This window comes from Rhea americana, unplaced genomic scaffold, assembly GCF_003343005.1.
Source record: "Rhea americana isolate MKP2758 unplaced genomic scaffold, rheAme1 scaffold_12, whole genome shotgun sequence".
Classification (NCBI taxonomy): Eukaryota; Metazoa; Chordata; class Aves; order Rheiformes; family Rheidae; genus Rhea; species Rhea americana.
In genome coordinates, this window is record NW_028185261.1 from 4,930,308 (window position 1) to 4,944,181 (window position 13,874).

At 37.3% G+C, this 13,874-nt stretch overlaps 1 protein-coding gene across 5 annotated transcripts in view; it reads right to left on the reverse strand.

The window, feature by feature from the left end:
• OSBPL6 (oxysterol binding protein like 6) overlaps positions 1-13,874 on the reverse strand; it is a 93,432-nt gene that overhangs the window by 14,987 nt on the left and 64,571 nt on the right. For 2 of the 5 annotated variants that reach the window (XM_085322184.1, XM_085322193.1), the window contains exons 6-12: positions 12,055-12,168; positions 11,760-11,924; positions 11,126-11,258; positions 10,798-10,901; positions 9,769-9,861; positions 4,752-4,826; positions 449-614 (exon numbers count right to left, since the gene is read on the reverse strand). In XM_085322184.1, coding sequence (XP_085178310.1) covers positions 449-614; positions 4,752-4,826; positions 9,769-9,861; positions 10,798-10,901; positions 11,126-11,258; positions 11,760-11,924; positions 12,055-12,168 — 850 coding nt within the window. The remainder of the gene's footprint in view (positions 1-448; positions 615-4,751; positions 4,827-9,768; positions 9,862-10,797; positions 10,902-11,125; positions 11,259-11,759; positions 11,925-12,054; positions 12,169-13,874) is intronic. The other 3 variants (XM_085322210.1, XM_085322202.1, XM_085322219.1) reach the window with 3 other exon arrangements.

A 13,874-nucleotide genomic window follows, 5' to 3' on the forward strand; every position in this document is an offset into this window, starting at 1 on the left:
ATTGGCAATATAATGACAGTTCTGAAACACATTCCAGCAGTAAGCACTCCTCCTGTTCTTTCCACCAGTGTGGAAAACAAAGTGCACAAAAAATTATACAAGACTATACATTGCAGTGATGTTTCAATTTATCTTTAGGGAGTATTTTACTGAGAAATAAAAGGTTTGCAAATTCAACAAAATTCTTACAAGATGTAAGAGGAAGTTCAGACGACTGAAAAAAAAAACTATTATGGAACAGAGTTTACCTATTTCTTTATATTCACYACATCCACAGAAAATATATTAAGGATTATGCATATGAGGTCTTCAAATAAACCACTTGAACAGTTAAAAATTCTCATACAATATTGTCCAGATAAATGTTCTGGCCATAATTAAGTGAAAGCAAAATAAAGAAGCAAAACAGAGAAGCTCAATAAAGGAAAGATTGGACATTTCCAGTTACCTTTTTGTGCCATCAGGCAAAATTCTTCCTGCAGTTTGATGTACTCGGTAGAGCACTCCAGTGGATCAGTGACGTGACTTGGGGGAGTYTGAAATTCAATGTCTGCACAAAGGTTCGGATTGGATGAATGCAGCCGAACAGGTGACATTGTAGCACTGAAAGGGACCTACAGTGAGAAGTAAAAGATCATAATGTATAATGTGCAACCAATCTTTGACAGTATACTCTGTGGAAACAAAATACAGATTTCTTCTGAAAAGAGAAAAAAAAAAATAAAGGCCTGCTTCGTAGTTTGAAAAACACAGTAAGAAGGAACATGCAACCTTTTACTCTCCTAAATCTCAGCACCATTGATGCAGAGTTCCTTGTGTTTCCTGAAAATTTATTCTGAAATAGACAAAAAAAGGCCTAAAACCAGGGCTAAGAGCTAATGAGAGCATTTCAATTTTGATGTATACAAAAACATAGCATTGCCTAATGCTTAAAAGAAGACCTGAAAATTGAACCGTGATGCATACTACTTTATACTTTGACATTAGAGAGTATATACAGTATGAATAAAACTGAAGAGTTTTAAAACTCGACRAAACTTGAGTTAAAATTAACTACTGGCAACTATGTTAGAACRAAAAAGCATAGATGCTTCTATATTGTTTTTAATTAAACAATAAGAAAACCTCTGCCTTATTTTCATTTAAGGTACATGAACCATAAATTAATGCAAAATGACGTAACTCAACAAAGTACAGTATTTACTACTATTTCCACTTCTTTCTCCTTCACTTTTCACATACAGCAAAAATGTACATGAATATTTATAATTTATATGCATAATGTGTATTAAATAATACCTACATGCACTGCATGGATACCACTTGTATATACATGATATATACTAGTGTGTGCAGCTGTGTGTGCATGTGTTTGCATATATTTTATTTCATTTTCATTTTACCATTTACACCCATTTGTATAAAAATTAGGCCAAGAACCCAAATTTCAAAACTAAATGCAAAAGTAAGGCATGTAGAACTATATTTTAGTACTTATATATGAAACTCTGCTAAACACATTGAACTTGTTCAATCTAGTTTATTTCATTATAAAAATTTTCGTACTGTAGCCCAATGTAAATTATCCAAATATGAAGAATGGGGCCAAAATACAGATTTTCTGAGGCAAGACAAAAAGCAGCAGATAATATAAAAAGTCATATTACTAAGAATTTTATCAACAGATAACAGATGCTATCRTCACTATTATAAATTGATTCCTTATTATTTCATTGCATCAGAGAACAGTTCTATCAATCCTCCCCTGTAAAATTTCTGTCATCAGTGTATGTTTTAGGTTTCTGACTCTCTGGTGGAATCCTCAAAAACCTCTTTGATCAGTTCATCACATCTCATTCCACTCTTGAGCACTCTCTCTAAAGCACCCTTTTCTACGCTTCTTCAACTTCCAGATACACATAGCACATAAATTAATAGCTTTATGGCGCCTATCCATTGCAATATTTGTTCTCTTCTCTCATGTATTTTGATTTTTAGCTATACCAATGCCAAAAGATATTTTTCACTGGACCGCATTTCAGATTCATATTGAGATGACTTTATTAACAGGGCTATAGGATAAATCCCTTCTGTTCGCACTGGACATTTGTCCTGTTGTGTTCTTTGCTGGTATCAGACTGTCTCTCTCAAGAGCTAAACAAAACTCCCTTACATTTTTAAGTAAGTTAATTTAAGTTTCTTTTACAAAACTTTCCAATTCTTCAAAGCAGACAGCATGTTCCCAACCTTTCTGATCCGGGGCTCTGCAAAGGCACAACTGTTCCAGGTGACTACCGACTCAGAATATAAAGGACTCTGTTTTCCTAGCCATGGTCATCCAGCACCCCCCCCCCATCCTCTACTCCACTTGGAARGCAGGAAAGACATCTGTCGTCCAGCCCTATGCCACACTTCATATATTATATGCCACGCCAGGCTGGAGGCTCGGGCAGGGCTGGCAGTGCAGCAGGCAGGCTGCCCGTGCATGGGCTGCTAAAGGCACTTCTTGAGGAACCTAGCTGGAGAGATCTAGTCTAGATCCATCATTTCAGCCTGAAAAGCAAYGCAGAGAGAAACTTCCCTTAAAACCACATAATGTTTCTGCAGTGGGGTTACTAGGAAAAAAACATTTTAAATTATGTCATAGAAATAGTGTTTGTATGTTCTACAAATACTGTCGCACTGAATGTAAGAAATACGTATTCACATGACACAGACAAGCAGCTGCTTTAGTGACTGCTTTAGAGAGCTACACAAGCACTGAAAATATTGATGGACAGGAACTCTCCCTATCTGCACCTTTTCRGAAAATCTCTAAGTTACTTTCCACAACAGATGAAAAAAACGCACATTGAACAACATCCTTCATTCTCTGGAATAATCAAAAGTCTAATACACTGCCTACAATTTTCTGCCTCTTCAGTTCCCTTCACTGCTGTACTTTCTCTCTACACCCATGGTGACATGATGCTGACTTTATTACTTAACTGATTTTTTTTAATCATTAGCTTCTTGATTCATCTCTCAATGTTTTTTTTTTGTTGTTGTTGTTGTTGTTGTTTCCCACTCCCCCCCACACACACTTTCACTCTTCTAGATATTGCTTCAGATGTACCTTGTTCTTCCTGTTTTACTCCAGGGGCTGAAATACTCACTCATCCATTAATTTCTTCAGAATTAAGGATCATTTAGGAACAGAATGTTCCCAGTGCAGTGTTTGTAAGGAGAACCTCCTCTTTCTGTCCTGCACGCASCTGGTGTAATTCTGTATTCCTCAGGCTGTACATACAGCTTCACTGTTTGGGAGAGACAAGCACTTTGCTGAATCAGCCAGGAAGAACCAGCTACTGCTGTAGCTACAGAGAGTCATTTTGGTACCTGCAGTCCCTCCTGCACTCCTTCCAGCCCTCCTCCAGGACCTCACTCCTCTGGTCCTCGCTCACTCCAGCAGCTTTTTTCAGCTGAAGGTGACAACTCAGCTAGCCCCTGGGCATCTCCCACTCCTTTTCTATACTGGCTGCTTTGTCATCCAAGATCAGGCATGTTTGCTCTGCTTTACTGCCCCTTGCTGCAGTTCTTGTCAGTGCTGTTTCACTAGTACCGAAACTTCTAATTAGTCTCCCGTTGACACTGCTCCACCACGTAAACTGAGCAGCGGGGCGACCTCTCTGCAAGCCAGGAAAACTGATGAGACCAGGATATCAATCAATCATTGAGCACAGCATTCAGCATGAACTGACGACAGGGGATTAGGTTTAGATGAGTTAATTCGGGCATGGGAGAAGCACTGATTTCTCTCATGCTTTTTCAGAGGGCCTAACAGTAACTAAGGCTTGTGGTACAGCCAGCAGGAGGTCAGGATATCCAGGCTTGGGCAGCAGCTATGTCTGATCTAGGGGATTTTAGCTATGAGCTGGTGCAGCATGTCCCAAGACCCTGGAACACTTYTGTCTGGTGAAGATATTGGCTGCTAGGGCTGGGTAAGCCTGGGTATGGTTAAAGCTCAATTTAACCCTCAGCTGCRCAGAGCTCTTTTTTTCTCTATACATTTTTATCTTCTTTATCTAGCTGCTGTACTAGCCAGTTAATAGATAATATTGATGTCCATATTTTGCACTGCTAGTACGTGCTTTCATGAAAAAGCTGCAGCAAATGATATCCTAATAACGCTCATTTGAKTTCCCAAACGATGCTCCCCCCTTCCATTTAGCAGCCCCTATGCTGATTTTGCTGCTCCAGCTTTTGTGTCACGGTCTCTGAGAACTAACAAAACGAAATACAGATACTAGCGGTAGTAATATGACTTTTTGGGATTATGGAATGTAAACAGAAGGTTTTTTAAATGAAGAAGCTGATCTTATATTACTAAAAAATAAACTGGGAAACCTCCATGGTTCCGCTGTCTTGCTATAGACTGTCATGAGAATCTTTCAACAGAATTTGGTGGCTTATTTTGTTTTGTGTAGTACACGGAGTACACCAAAGATACTTTGAAATAGTGCAGGGCCTGAGTTTAATGTCACTTGCACTTGCATAAAGGAGGAAGGACATGTACTAATGTAAATAAGCTCAGACCCAAAACTRTGAGGTTCATTTGGGTCAGGGCCACATCACTTCTAATTAACTCAGAYGAAAGCGAATAACATGGATACCTCCATAAAGTGCAAGTAACATTTCCAGTAACTTATTACACATTCAAGTTAACAAGCTTCCCATCTTTAGAGCTATCCCTTGATTTTAAATACACTCACTGTTGTAGCCACTGCAGCTGCTAGTCTCTGCCGGCGTCGTGTTGTGTTGAACTGGCCCTTCGGCGCAGGCCCTTCCTGACAGTGAATGCAAGAAGAAAAGGAAGTAGAAGAAGAGAAGGGAAGGGGTGATGGGACATAGGAAGATGAAAGGTGATCAGAAAAGGGAGGGGGAGAGTCTTTCAGTGGAGTTTTATTTATTTTATTAACTCTTATGGCCTACACATTCTGAGAAYGTATCACATGTTCTCATCTGTGTATGCCAGAGATTTAAATAGCTAGTTACTTTGCTAAAATTATCTCCAGATGACTTGGACTGCGATGCACTCACTAAGGCAAAAAAAAAAAAATCTATTAACACTGCTGTTCAGAGTCACAAGACAACTATGGGATATAAAAACAAAAGGATGCTATGGCRTGGCACAGAACACAAAATCAAAGCTCATTTTGGGGGGTCACTTGACCATCTAGAACATGAATTCTGAAAGAGACTGCACTGCATTTGTGGAAGTGTGTGAACAGTTATTAAAGACTTATGCATCCCTGTGGTAAAACTTTTTAGTGGGTATGTTATAGGGAGCTTGCTTATGTAAACATTTCTGTGCACTGCTCTAGCAATTTGAAGTCCATCCCTGGGCTTATTCGTCCATTTTCTCTGCATACGAGTCTTTTGAGTTCCATAGGATCCAATTACTCCTTTTTCATATTACTGAATGGTTGACTTCCAAAGCAATGCAAAGACTCAGGTAAAGCAGCAGAAATGAAGACTAAGTATTCCAACAAATACTTCCATTTTGGCATGCCTAACTTGTGGCCAGACTCTGCTTAATTTAACTTTTATTTTACTTTTAATAAAATTCATCATGGTGCATCGAAATGAAGCAAGTACCTATCACAAAATCCTTCTGTATGATCAAAATGTCATTATTTGAAAGCCATTTTAAGATTTTTGTAAGACTCAAAGCTATATTTCTGCTTATAGAAAATTRTTTTCCACTCCTTTACATTTTTCTTCCCCTATATACCTTCACACTTAGCCACTTCAGTACTTTTAAATATATGTACTTATTCTAAAAGCAGCCTGAGCACTATATAAATAACACTGGGATAGACTGGAGACACAGCCACCCTGTTCCGATGGGATATTGTAGCTCAGCAGTTAACCAAAGTCTCTTGCTCCCTGAGCCTCTAATGTGCCAGCTGACAAGGATGCATGAATCTCAGCATGGCTGTACTTTCCATCCTCTGCTTGATGCTACTGGCAGTGCTATAGACCACGGAAGGGTGTCTGATGATCAAAGTAATAGAAGCCTTGATTCATAGTTTTTTTGTAAAAACCTCACGTTAAAAACATGCATATATCCTTTAACATAGACATTACAAACTGTGTCGAAACAGAGACTGCATCATACGATCAACGTAAAGCTCTGTACTCTGCAAAGTATGTCTATCCCGTGAGTAAGTCTGGCAAAATACACCTTTTTTAACTAATAGGGATATATACACACACATATATATATATGTATTTATATGTGTGTGTGCAGAGAGGTAAGTGTGTGTGCGTGCGCGTGTGCATGTGTGTATGTGCACGTCTGTGTGTGCGCAGGGGGCATTCATAATGTRTAAGATTCTGAAGACAGGCATACATACTACTGAAGCTAAAAAAACAAGCTCTGTAGAACCCCAAAAATATAAAGTGAAGTAATAACCTATGAGTTCTGATTAGTAATATATAAATATATAAGCAGTCATTTAAGGGCAAGGGTAATAAAGCAGTCTTGCAGTCTGGTTTCATCCTAAGCTGAAAGCCTCAGYAGAACAAGCTGACATTTCAGGTTGCTCTGTTTTGAGCAGTTCTTGTATTAAACAAATTCTCTTTTACTCATTCTTTCTTTCTTTCTTTCAATCACGTAACTTCATTGCTCTGCACTTTCTGGGAAATCAAATCAACGGTACTTCATTCTGTTGCTGTTAAGTATTTTAATCTTTTCTTCTTCTGAAGATCTTTAGACTATCACAAGAATGACAAATCCATCTTTTACTCAAAGCAAAAGAAAACAAAAAAGGCCCTCCCCCTTGTCAGTTTTTGTACAAAAGTATCTTTAGTAAAATGAAATAATACAGGTCAACTAACCTGTTGTTGCAGGCTAAGACTTTACATAGGCCTTATAAAAACAAAATAAACCTCCCTCATAAAAGTCATCCTTGTTCAGAGAAACAGCCTGAGTAGTATTTTCTTGAGTAAAGGTCTGAAAATTAAGCTGTTAATTCCACAATACCAAACCTGAAGACCTGCAAACACACATGCATAGGCTTTAGTTTACTCAGGAGATTAACTACATTGTAACCACTGGGACTAGCTGTGTGAGCAAAGTTAAGTGCATACAGAACAGGTACCTCCTGGATAARTATGTATTTGTACAAAACAAATCAAGAAGCCAGACTTGTCCTTGCACGAAGAAAAAAGAAAAARGTATATTTTAATACATTATACATCTAGCATTCATATTCCAGAAATGTGTTAGCAAGAATGCAACAAAAGTAATGTTATAATCGAAAAGAAGTAACGATTACAGGTGGGAGAACTCTCTCSTTGCCTCTTTGCGGTGGGGTACAGAGCTAGGAAAAATTACAGCATTGTTCCCCATTACCCCTGAACAGCACACCAATCTATATAGCTCCCTGTTTTCCACAGTTCCTGGAAGGATCGGGCTCAAATTCATACTTATTATGGGCTCCCCTGATGGTAGTTAACCATTGCTATTTCTAAAATAAATAAATAGAATGAATAAATAAAGAAATAAAAGATGCAAGTACTTCAAATGGAAATAATAGTGCAGCTAGCTGTAAGTTAATATGTTAGTATGACAGCATTATCCCGTAAAACTAATGTGGCATGTGAAGGCAGATGGAAAGGAAAAGTACAGTGGAAGTTCTCTTGATACCAAATCTGTCAACCATTTACTAGTAAATCACGTGTAGTCGCCATGAAGAAACAAAGACAAATTAGGAAAAGTGATTCCCAGTAGTGAACACCATGGTATGTTAATTTATAAGGAGTTGGAATAGCCTTGAAAACAATGACCTACAAGGAAGACTAATGAAGCTAGAATGAATAGCTAACAGAAAAATAAAATGGGATTGTAAGCATAGAAAAGCATGTAGGAATGGGAGGTAATCCACATTTTAGTACAACAGCAACATGAGCAAGTTAAGAATAAAATAATGGGTCAGAATGAGGCTATCTTCCACAGATCACAGCTTTTGCACATTCCCAGGACAAGACAGTCCTTGGAAGAAGAAACAGTGTGTTAACTCCATCAAACCAGTAAAATGTCTGGTAAGCAGCCAAAAAGGAGTCTTAGTCTTCTTTATGATTTAGAATAATTTTATTGTTTCTGTTCTCCTCCTTCAAATTAATTTCTAAATCGGTCGTCAATAATTTAATGCTTTTCTCTAATAAGATAAAGCTTTTATATTTCCAACTTTAAGCTTGTCAGGAGTCAATGCTCACTCACGTCAAGCAGAGTTCATTATCTCCCAGAAGTAACAGACCCATACAAAGCAGTGCTATGTGCACAAACCCAGGGGAATCTGTAAACCAGACCATACCTGAGAATTTCAGGAGCTGGGGCACAGCTCCTCCTAACCTGCAAACTGAAGCATAAGGATCAGGTGCCAGAATCAGACACAGTCTCACAGGAAGCACAGATCATCATCGCTTCGGCAAGATGCAGGCAACACAGACACCRCTTACATTTCCTCATAATCCACCCTAAATGATCATACACTGACTGCTTTCATGATTCTTCTTCATGTCCCAGAGCCCCCAGATTCTGCACATTTTTGTGGAGAGGAGTTTCCCCGAGACCACCAGGGTATGAAAGAACATGCAGTGCCGCATTGTGTCTCTTCACAGGCACAGAGTACTTGCATCCATTTTCCTGATATTTTTATTCTGCTGTGCTATTCAGCAGCACGGAAACACAGTGATCCTTCAAATGCAGGTGATAGGACATGACATCGATCACCAAAATTCCTTTGTTAATAGAGCTTTTTAATCCTAACAGATGCTTCATTSTTTAACCTGTTGTCATTTATCTAGTATAACTGGTAGAAAAAATCACCTTCAGCAGCTGCAATGAAAAAGCTAATGCAACTACAGTTTCTACTTTCCTTTGGATTATTAATYTTTAATGAGTCACAGAAACTCCTTACTGTTCTCTATGGAACATACTAAAGGTTTTGAAAGCTCACATGAATTTCAAGRAATTTAAACAGATCAGAAGTCACTGACTTATTTATTCTGTAGCAGTCAGTGCTTTGTGATTGTTAGCTCTTGAAATCCGTTGAATATAGTCTTCATTATCAGTTTCTCAATTAGAAAAAGGAAGGGGRAGGTTATTTTTTGTATTAGGCCTCAAAACACACAGTTATTTCTGACAAAACACAGTAAGACACACTGCACCTAGCAGTGCTGCAAATATAATACGTTTATTATTACGATTTTACTTCTCAACTATAAGGCAAGATGGGAGAAAATTATTCTTTGGTTTATTCTSTTTGTTCCCACCATGGCTTTCTCCTTAAGAGATGGCTTTTGGAAAAAGCTTCTCATGGGCAAAATTCCTATGTATAGATCTTGATAAAGATGACTGGTAAGTTTAGTATTTCATTCTCATTTTCTACTTYTAGCTTGATGTCACCTGCTGTAGTGCTCCTCTTGGCAAGTTTAAGAYGTAAATGTGTGCGGCATGCATATTGCCTTCCTTGCACCTTAACTGACTAGCRTTCAGCCTCTCCTTTCCCTAGATGGCAATGTTTTCATACGAATGAAAGTAGAATCAATACATTTCTCACTATCTTGTCTAGGTTTTAAACAACTAGCTGGGATTTAATTCACATCCTCARGAACACAAGAGACAGCACATCGACTTTCTGCTTTCAGCTAATATATTGGTTCATGCTTAAAAGTTAATTTAAAAGTACAGTGAAAAGGAAAATACGGTGTGTTCAGTACCTGAAGTTGAATTTTTGCATCTTTGCTGACACTTTTTGTTCTCCATCGTCTTGTGACCCGCTTGTCTTTCTTTGAAATATCTACACAGTTAGCCTACATTACACAAACAGTTAAAAGCAACAAGTACTATTAAGTTGACACAAGCAACACAGACAGTACACCAAGTTAGTAAAGAATTGTAGTGTTAGATATTTACAATTCAGACAGCAAGGAAAAGAATGCCACTGCCAGTGCCCACGACTGCAACAATCACTGGCTGTAGCTATCCATGCATTCATATAACCTGATGGTATATTTAACCTATTTAACAAAGCTATTGGTATAWTTTTTTTTATGAGTGCAAAATATTTAAGACTAGATCTTGAAATCCTCATAGATTTCTATTTTGTTATTATTCAGAGAAATGTAAAGTTCACCTCTTCCTGAAATAAATGATAGATCTCACTACTTTATTGGAATCAAGCTTTCAAATACATCAACACCATTGGGAGATTTCCACACTCAGAAGCGGAGTGAAAAAGGAAGGAAGCATTTAGGRTTTGGGATCTGCTATTGCTTTTCCTGTGGTCAGCAACAAAACTCATCTTGACTTGGGAAACAGTCCAAGCCGTGGGATATTTGTTACTATGCTTTTTTTTTTCTAAGAATATGCAAAGTGCTTCATTTTTGAGTGTTTGGGTCTCCACTCCTTGAAAACTTAAAACAGTATCTTACTCAGCACAATACAAACACCTTAAATAAAATTTCAGTGTGTATATATATTTCAATTTTAACAGTTTTTAGTCTGGTTTTTGCAAATGACAATTGTGTGAGYAGTCCTATTTAACTCAAATAAATAATCTTAAATTAACACAACTTCTTTATTATTTGTTTACATATAGACCATGATCATTATCAAATGAAGCCTTTCATCTAACAATTACTAAGATTTTAGAAAATCATTCTGACTTAAGAGACAATACCTCTATGTTTCCTTTAACACAAAGAGTAAATGTTTCAAGGTGACTATTTATAGTCGAGCATATTTACCTGCATGTCTGTGAAGTTTGGTGCTGACTGGGTTCTCTGTAGTATTTCTAAATTTTGAAGAAGTTTACTGAGTTCCRTAAGGTTTGACTGACAATGAGCAAGATCTAGAATATATAAAACAAAAATACATGAGGTGCTTCAGTTTAGACTTTTCTGCCTTTTGGCTACATTTGCAAAATGTAGAATTTTAGATGTTACCACCTATTTATCTGAGCTGCTACTTCACGTACATGTCAAGATGTAATTTAACACTTTACTGGCTGCTTCTTATTTTCTATCAACRAGGAATGCTGCTGAAAGAGCAAGGCATGAAAAGGTGAAGACTAACCTTCTGCACATCTGTCCATTTCTTCAGAGTCCTGCAACCAAGCTGCTACTTTACTCTGACCGGTAGTGCAAGTTGCAGGAAGGCTATTACTGCATGGTATAGGAGACTGCCATGGGAAACTATTTTGTTGTACCTAAGGCACAATAAAATGTTTAAATTTACTATTTCATGTATTGCTTGGCCAGTGTAATTATCTACTCGTCGTTTTTGGAATAAGAAAAGTATTACGCATTGTGACTTCCCTGACATCAGTGAACTTGACTACRCAGTCCCCAATATGCAGGTTTTCCTAAACAGCATGTTGAACAATCAAATCAGGAATCTCAGAGAAATGGTATCTGCTAACCACCAGTTAGAAAAGCTGTTGTTTACAAGGAAAGTATTATCAAACAGTAAAGAGCAAGATTAATCCTTGATGACAAAAGAAAGTGTAAATGGTGAATTCTTTGCAGGATCTCTAGAGAATTCTGTTAATGAAGGCTAAAGTAAAGCTGAATTGAAGTCTTTGAGGCTGCATACTCCCAAGTTTTGGCTGGCCACCAGTTTCCCTCTTGGCATTACAAGCAAAACCCCCTGGAACTGCCCAGGAGAATACTCACTGGGCATGAGTTTCCAAAGAAGGGACACTACCTACCTTTCCATCTAACACATTGGCAGCTGGTGAAGACTCTGTAGTGGAAGCTGAAGGGAATATATGAAAGCTGGCATCTCTTGGAGATCTCACAATCTCATTTTGACGGTACAACCGGTGGTGGCGTAGTTTTGAAACCCAGGCATCAAATGAATCCTGGGACTTCACCTAAAAAGAAATTCAACATCAAGAAAACACTCATAAAAATACTATTTTTCCCCACATCTTTTACAGCTTTTTATTTATTTATTTCCACTGTGACTGAAAAGAGGAAAATAAGTATTTGGATCAATTTTACCTTCAGATGATAGATGTGCTCTTCTGTGTCAAGATCTATCCTCCGAGCCTTCTTTTTGATAGACATAACAGATAAACCAACATCGATGCTCCCATGTACTTTGCCCTTCTGAATCTGAAATCAAAAAGCAGGGTAAGAGATTGGTAATATCACACACTTCTTCCTTATTTTTAACAGAAGGATATGTAGTGTTGAAATGGTTGCCCATTTTAGGAATATTTTAACATAGAGCCAGATTTAAAAAAAATTGCAGAGAAAACTAGACATAGAAAGATCCTGCAAGAAGTGCTCACTCCAGAGCCATTTCTAAATAAAATAAAATAAAATAAAATAAAATAAAATAATAAAAAAAAAATAAAAAAAGAAAATAGCATGTCACATCACAGAACTACAGGTAAGTGAGAAGCATGGAAAATTAGGTGATATTCAGTTCTCTACTGCTACAGCTCCATCATTAGTGTTATCTGATCTAATCAATTCAATGCTACCCTATGTATCTATCTCTTCAGTACATTGTAATCACTTCTCTTTCCTATTTACCTACCTTAGAATGATCAGCTCTGACTGACACTAGAATTGATAAGGTAAAATACAGTCAAGCCAATCTGTCAAGCACCTTAAGTGAACCTACGTAGCTAAATTAAGTAAAAATTAATGTAGCTTTTAATTTGCACAGAAATGAGAAAAAGTAGAATTCCTGAGGATATAACTAAACCAAGAACCTTACATGCAAATCTCTCAATGACAGAAAATAGTCATAACAGAAATACAATGTTAATCTGAAAGCAGACAACTATATGAGTTAACTCAGAAGTGAGAGTCTGTCTTCTCTATACCACACTGAAAAAAAAATAAGCTTCATTAACAGGTAAAATGAATTTCAATAATATAAATATATACACATATGTGAGTGCCTGTACATGTATGCATATATAAATGTGTATATATATAAAACACATGCAAAATAAATGTTTATAGACAAATGCATATATGTAAGCTTGTTGAATCTTAATTAAAGAGGGGATTTAGCAGGAAATCTCAACACAATGAGCACAACTTTAGGACTAATTTATCAGCCATCATGCTTCAGTTTTATATCTACTAGAACAGTCAACTGAAGAACACACTCAAAAAGTTAAATATATCTCCTGTGGCTGATAACTAATAAACATAGGGCAATGTCCTGATAACTAATTACATTTTTTTCACAGCTAATTTAAATGGAGATGCTTCTATGAATCATGTAAGCAGGATTTTATCCTTAGAGATTTTATTCTTAGAGATTTAATAATGCCAGTAGTTCCACAGTCTTAATATAATGTCTTATAACTAAATGCAGTTTTCTGAGAATGTATTTTTCTCATTAACTTCAAGTTTTCACTCAGTAGTTTCTTTTGCACTCAGGAGAGTTTCAAACCTAGAACTCCTAGCTTGAAATGAATTAAGGAAGGCTGATTCTTTGCTTGGTATCTTCTGCAAGCTTTCATCCATCAACTAAAACCCTACTTTTCTCCATAGCTTGTTGCTTGGGGATGTCAATGAGTAATGTGGGATCCTGCACAAATCAAAACTAACCTCATCAGCATAAGTTCACGAAAAGATGATTAAAATGTAGGCAGGTGTCCCCAGCCATCCTTAGCTAGTCATTATCCTCATCTGTAAGGCTCAATCCATGTCTGTATATAAAAGTATCCACCCAAGAAGTAGCACTCCCTGCTCTGAATCCACCAACAACTTTCACATGTGTGCTATCATAAGCATGCATAGCGTGAGAATGAGATTTAATCACCCTGGCAGGCTGGCTTCTGATACAAATTTTT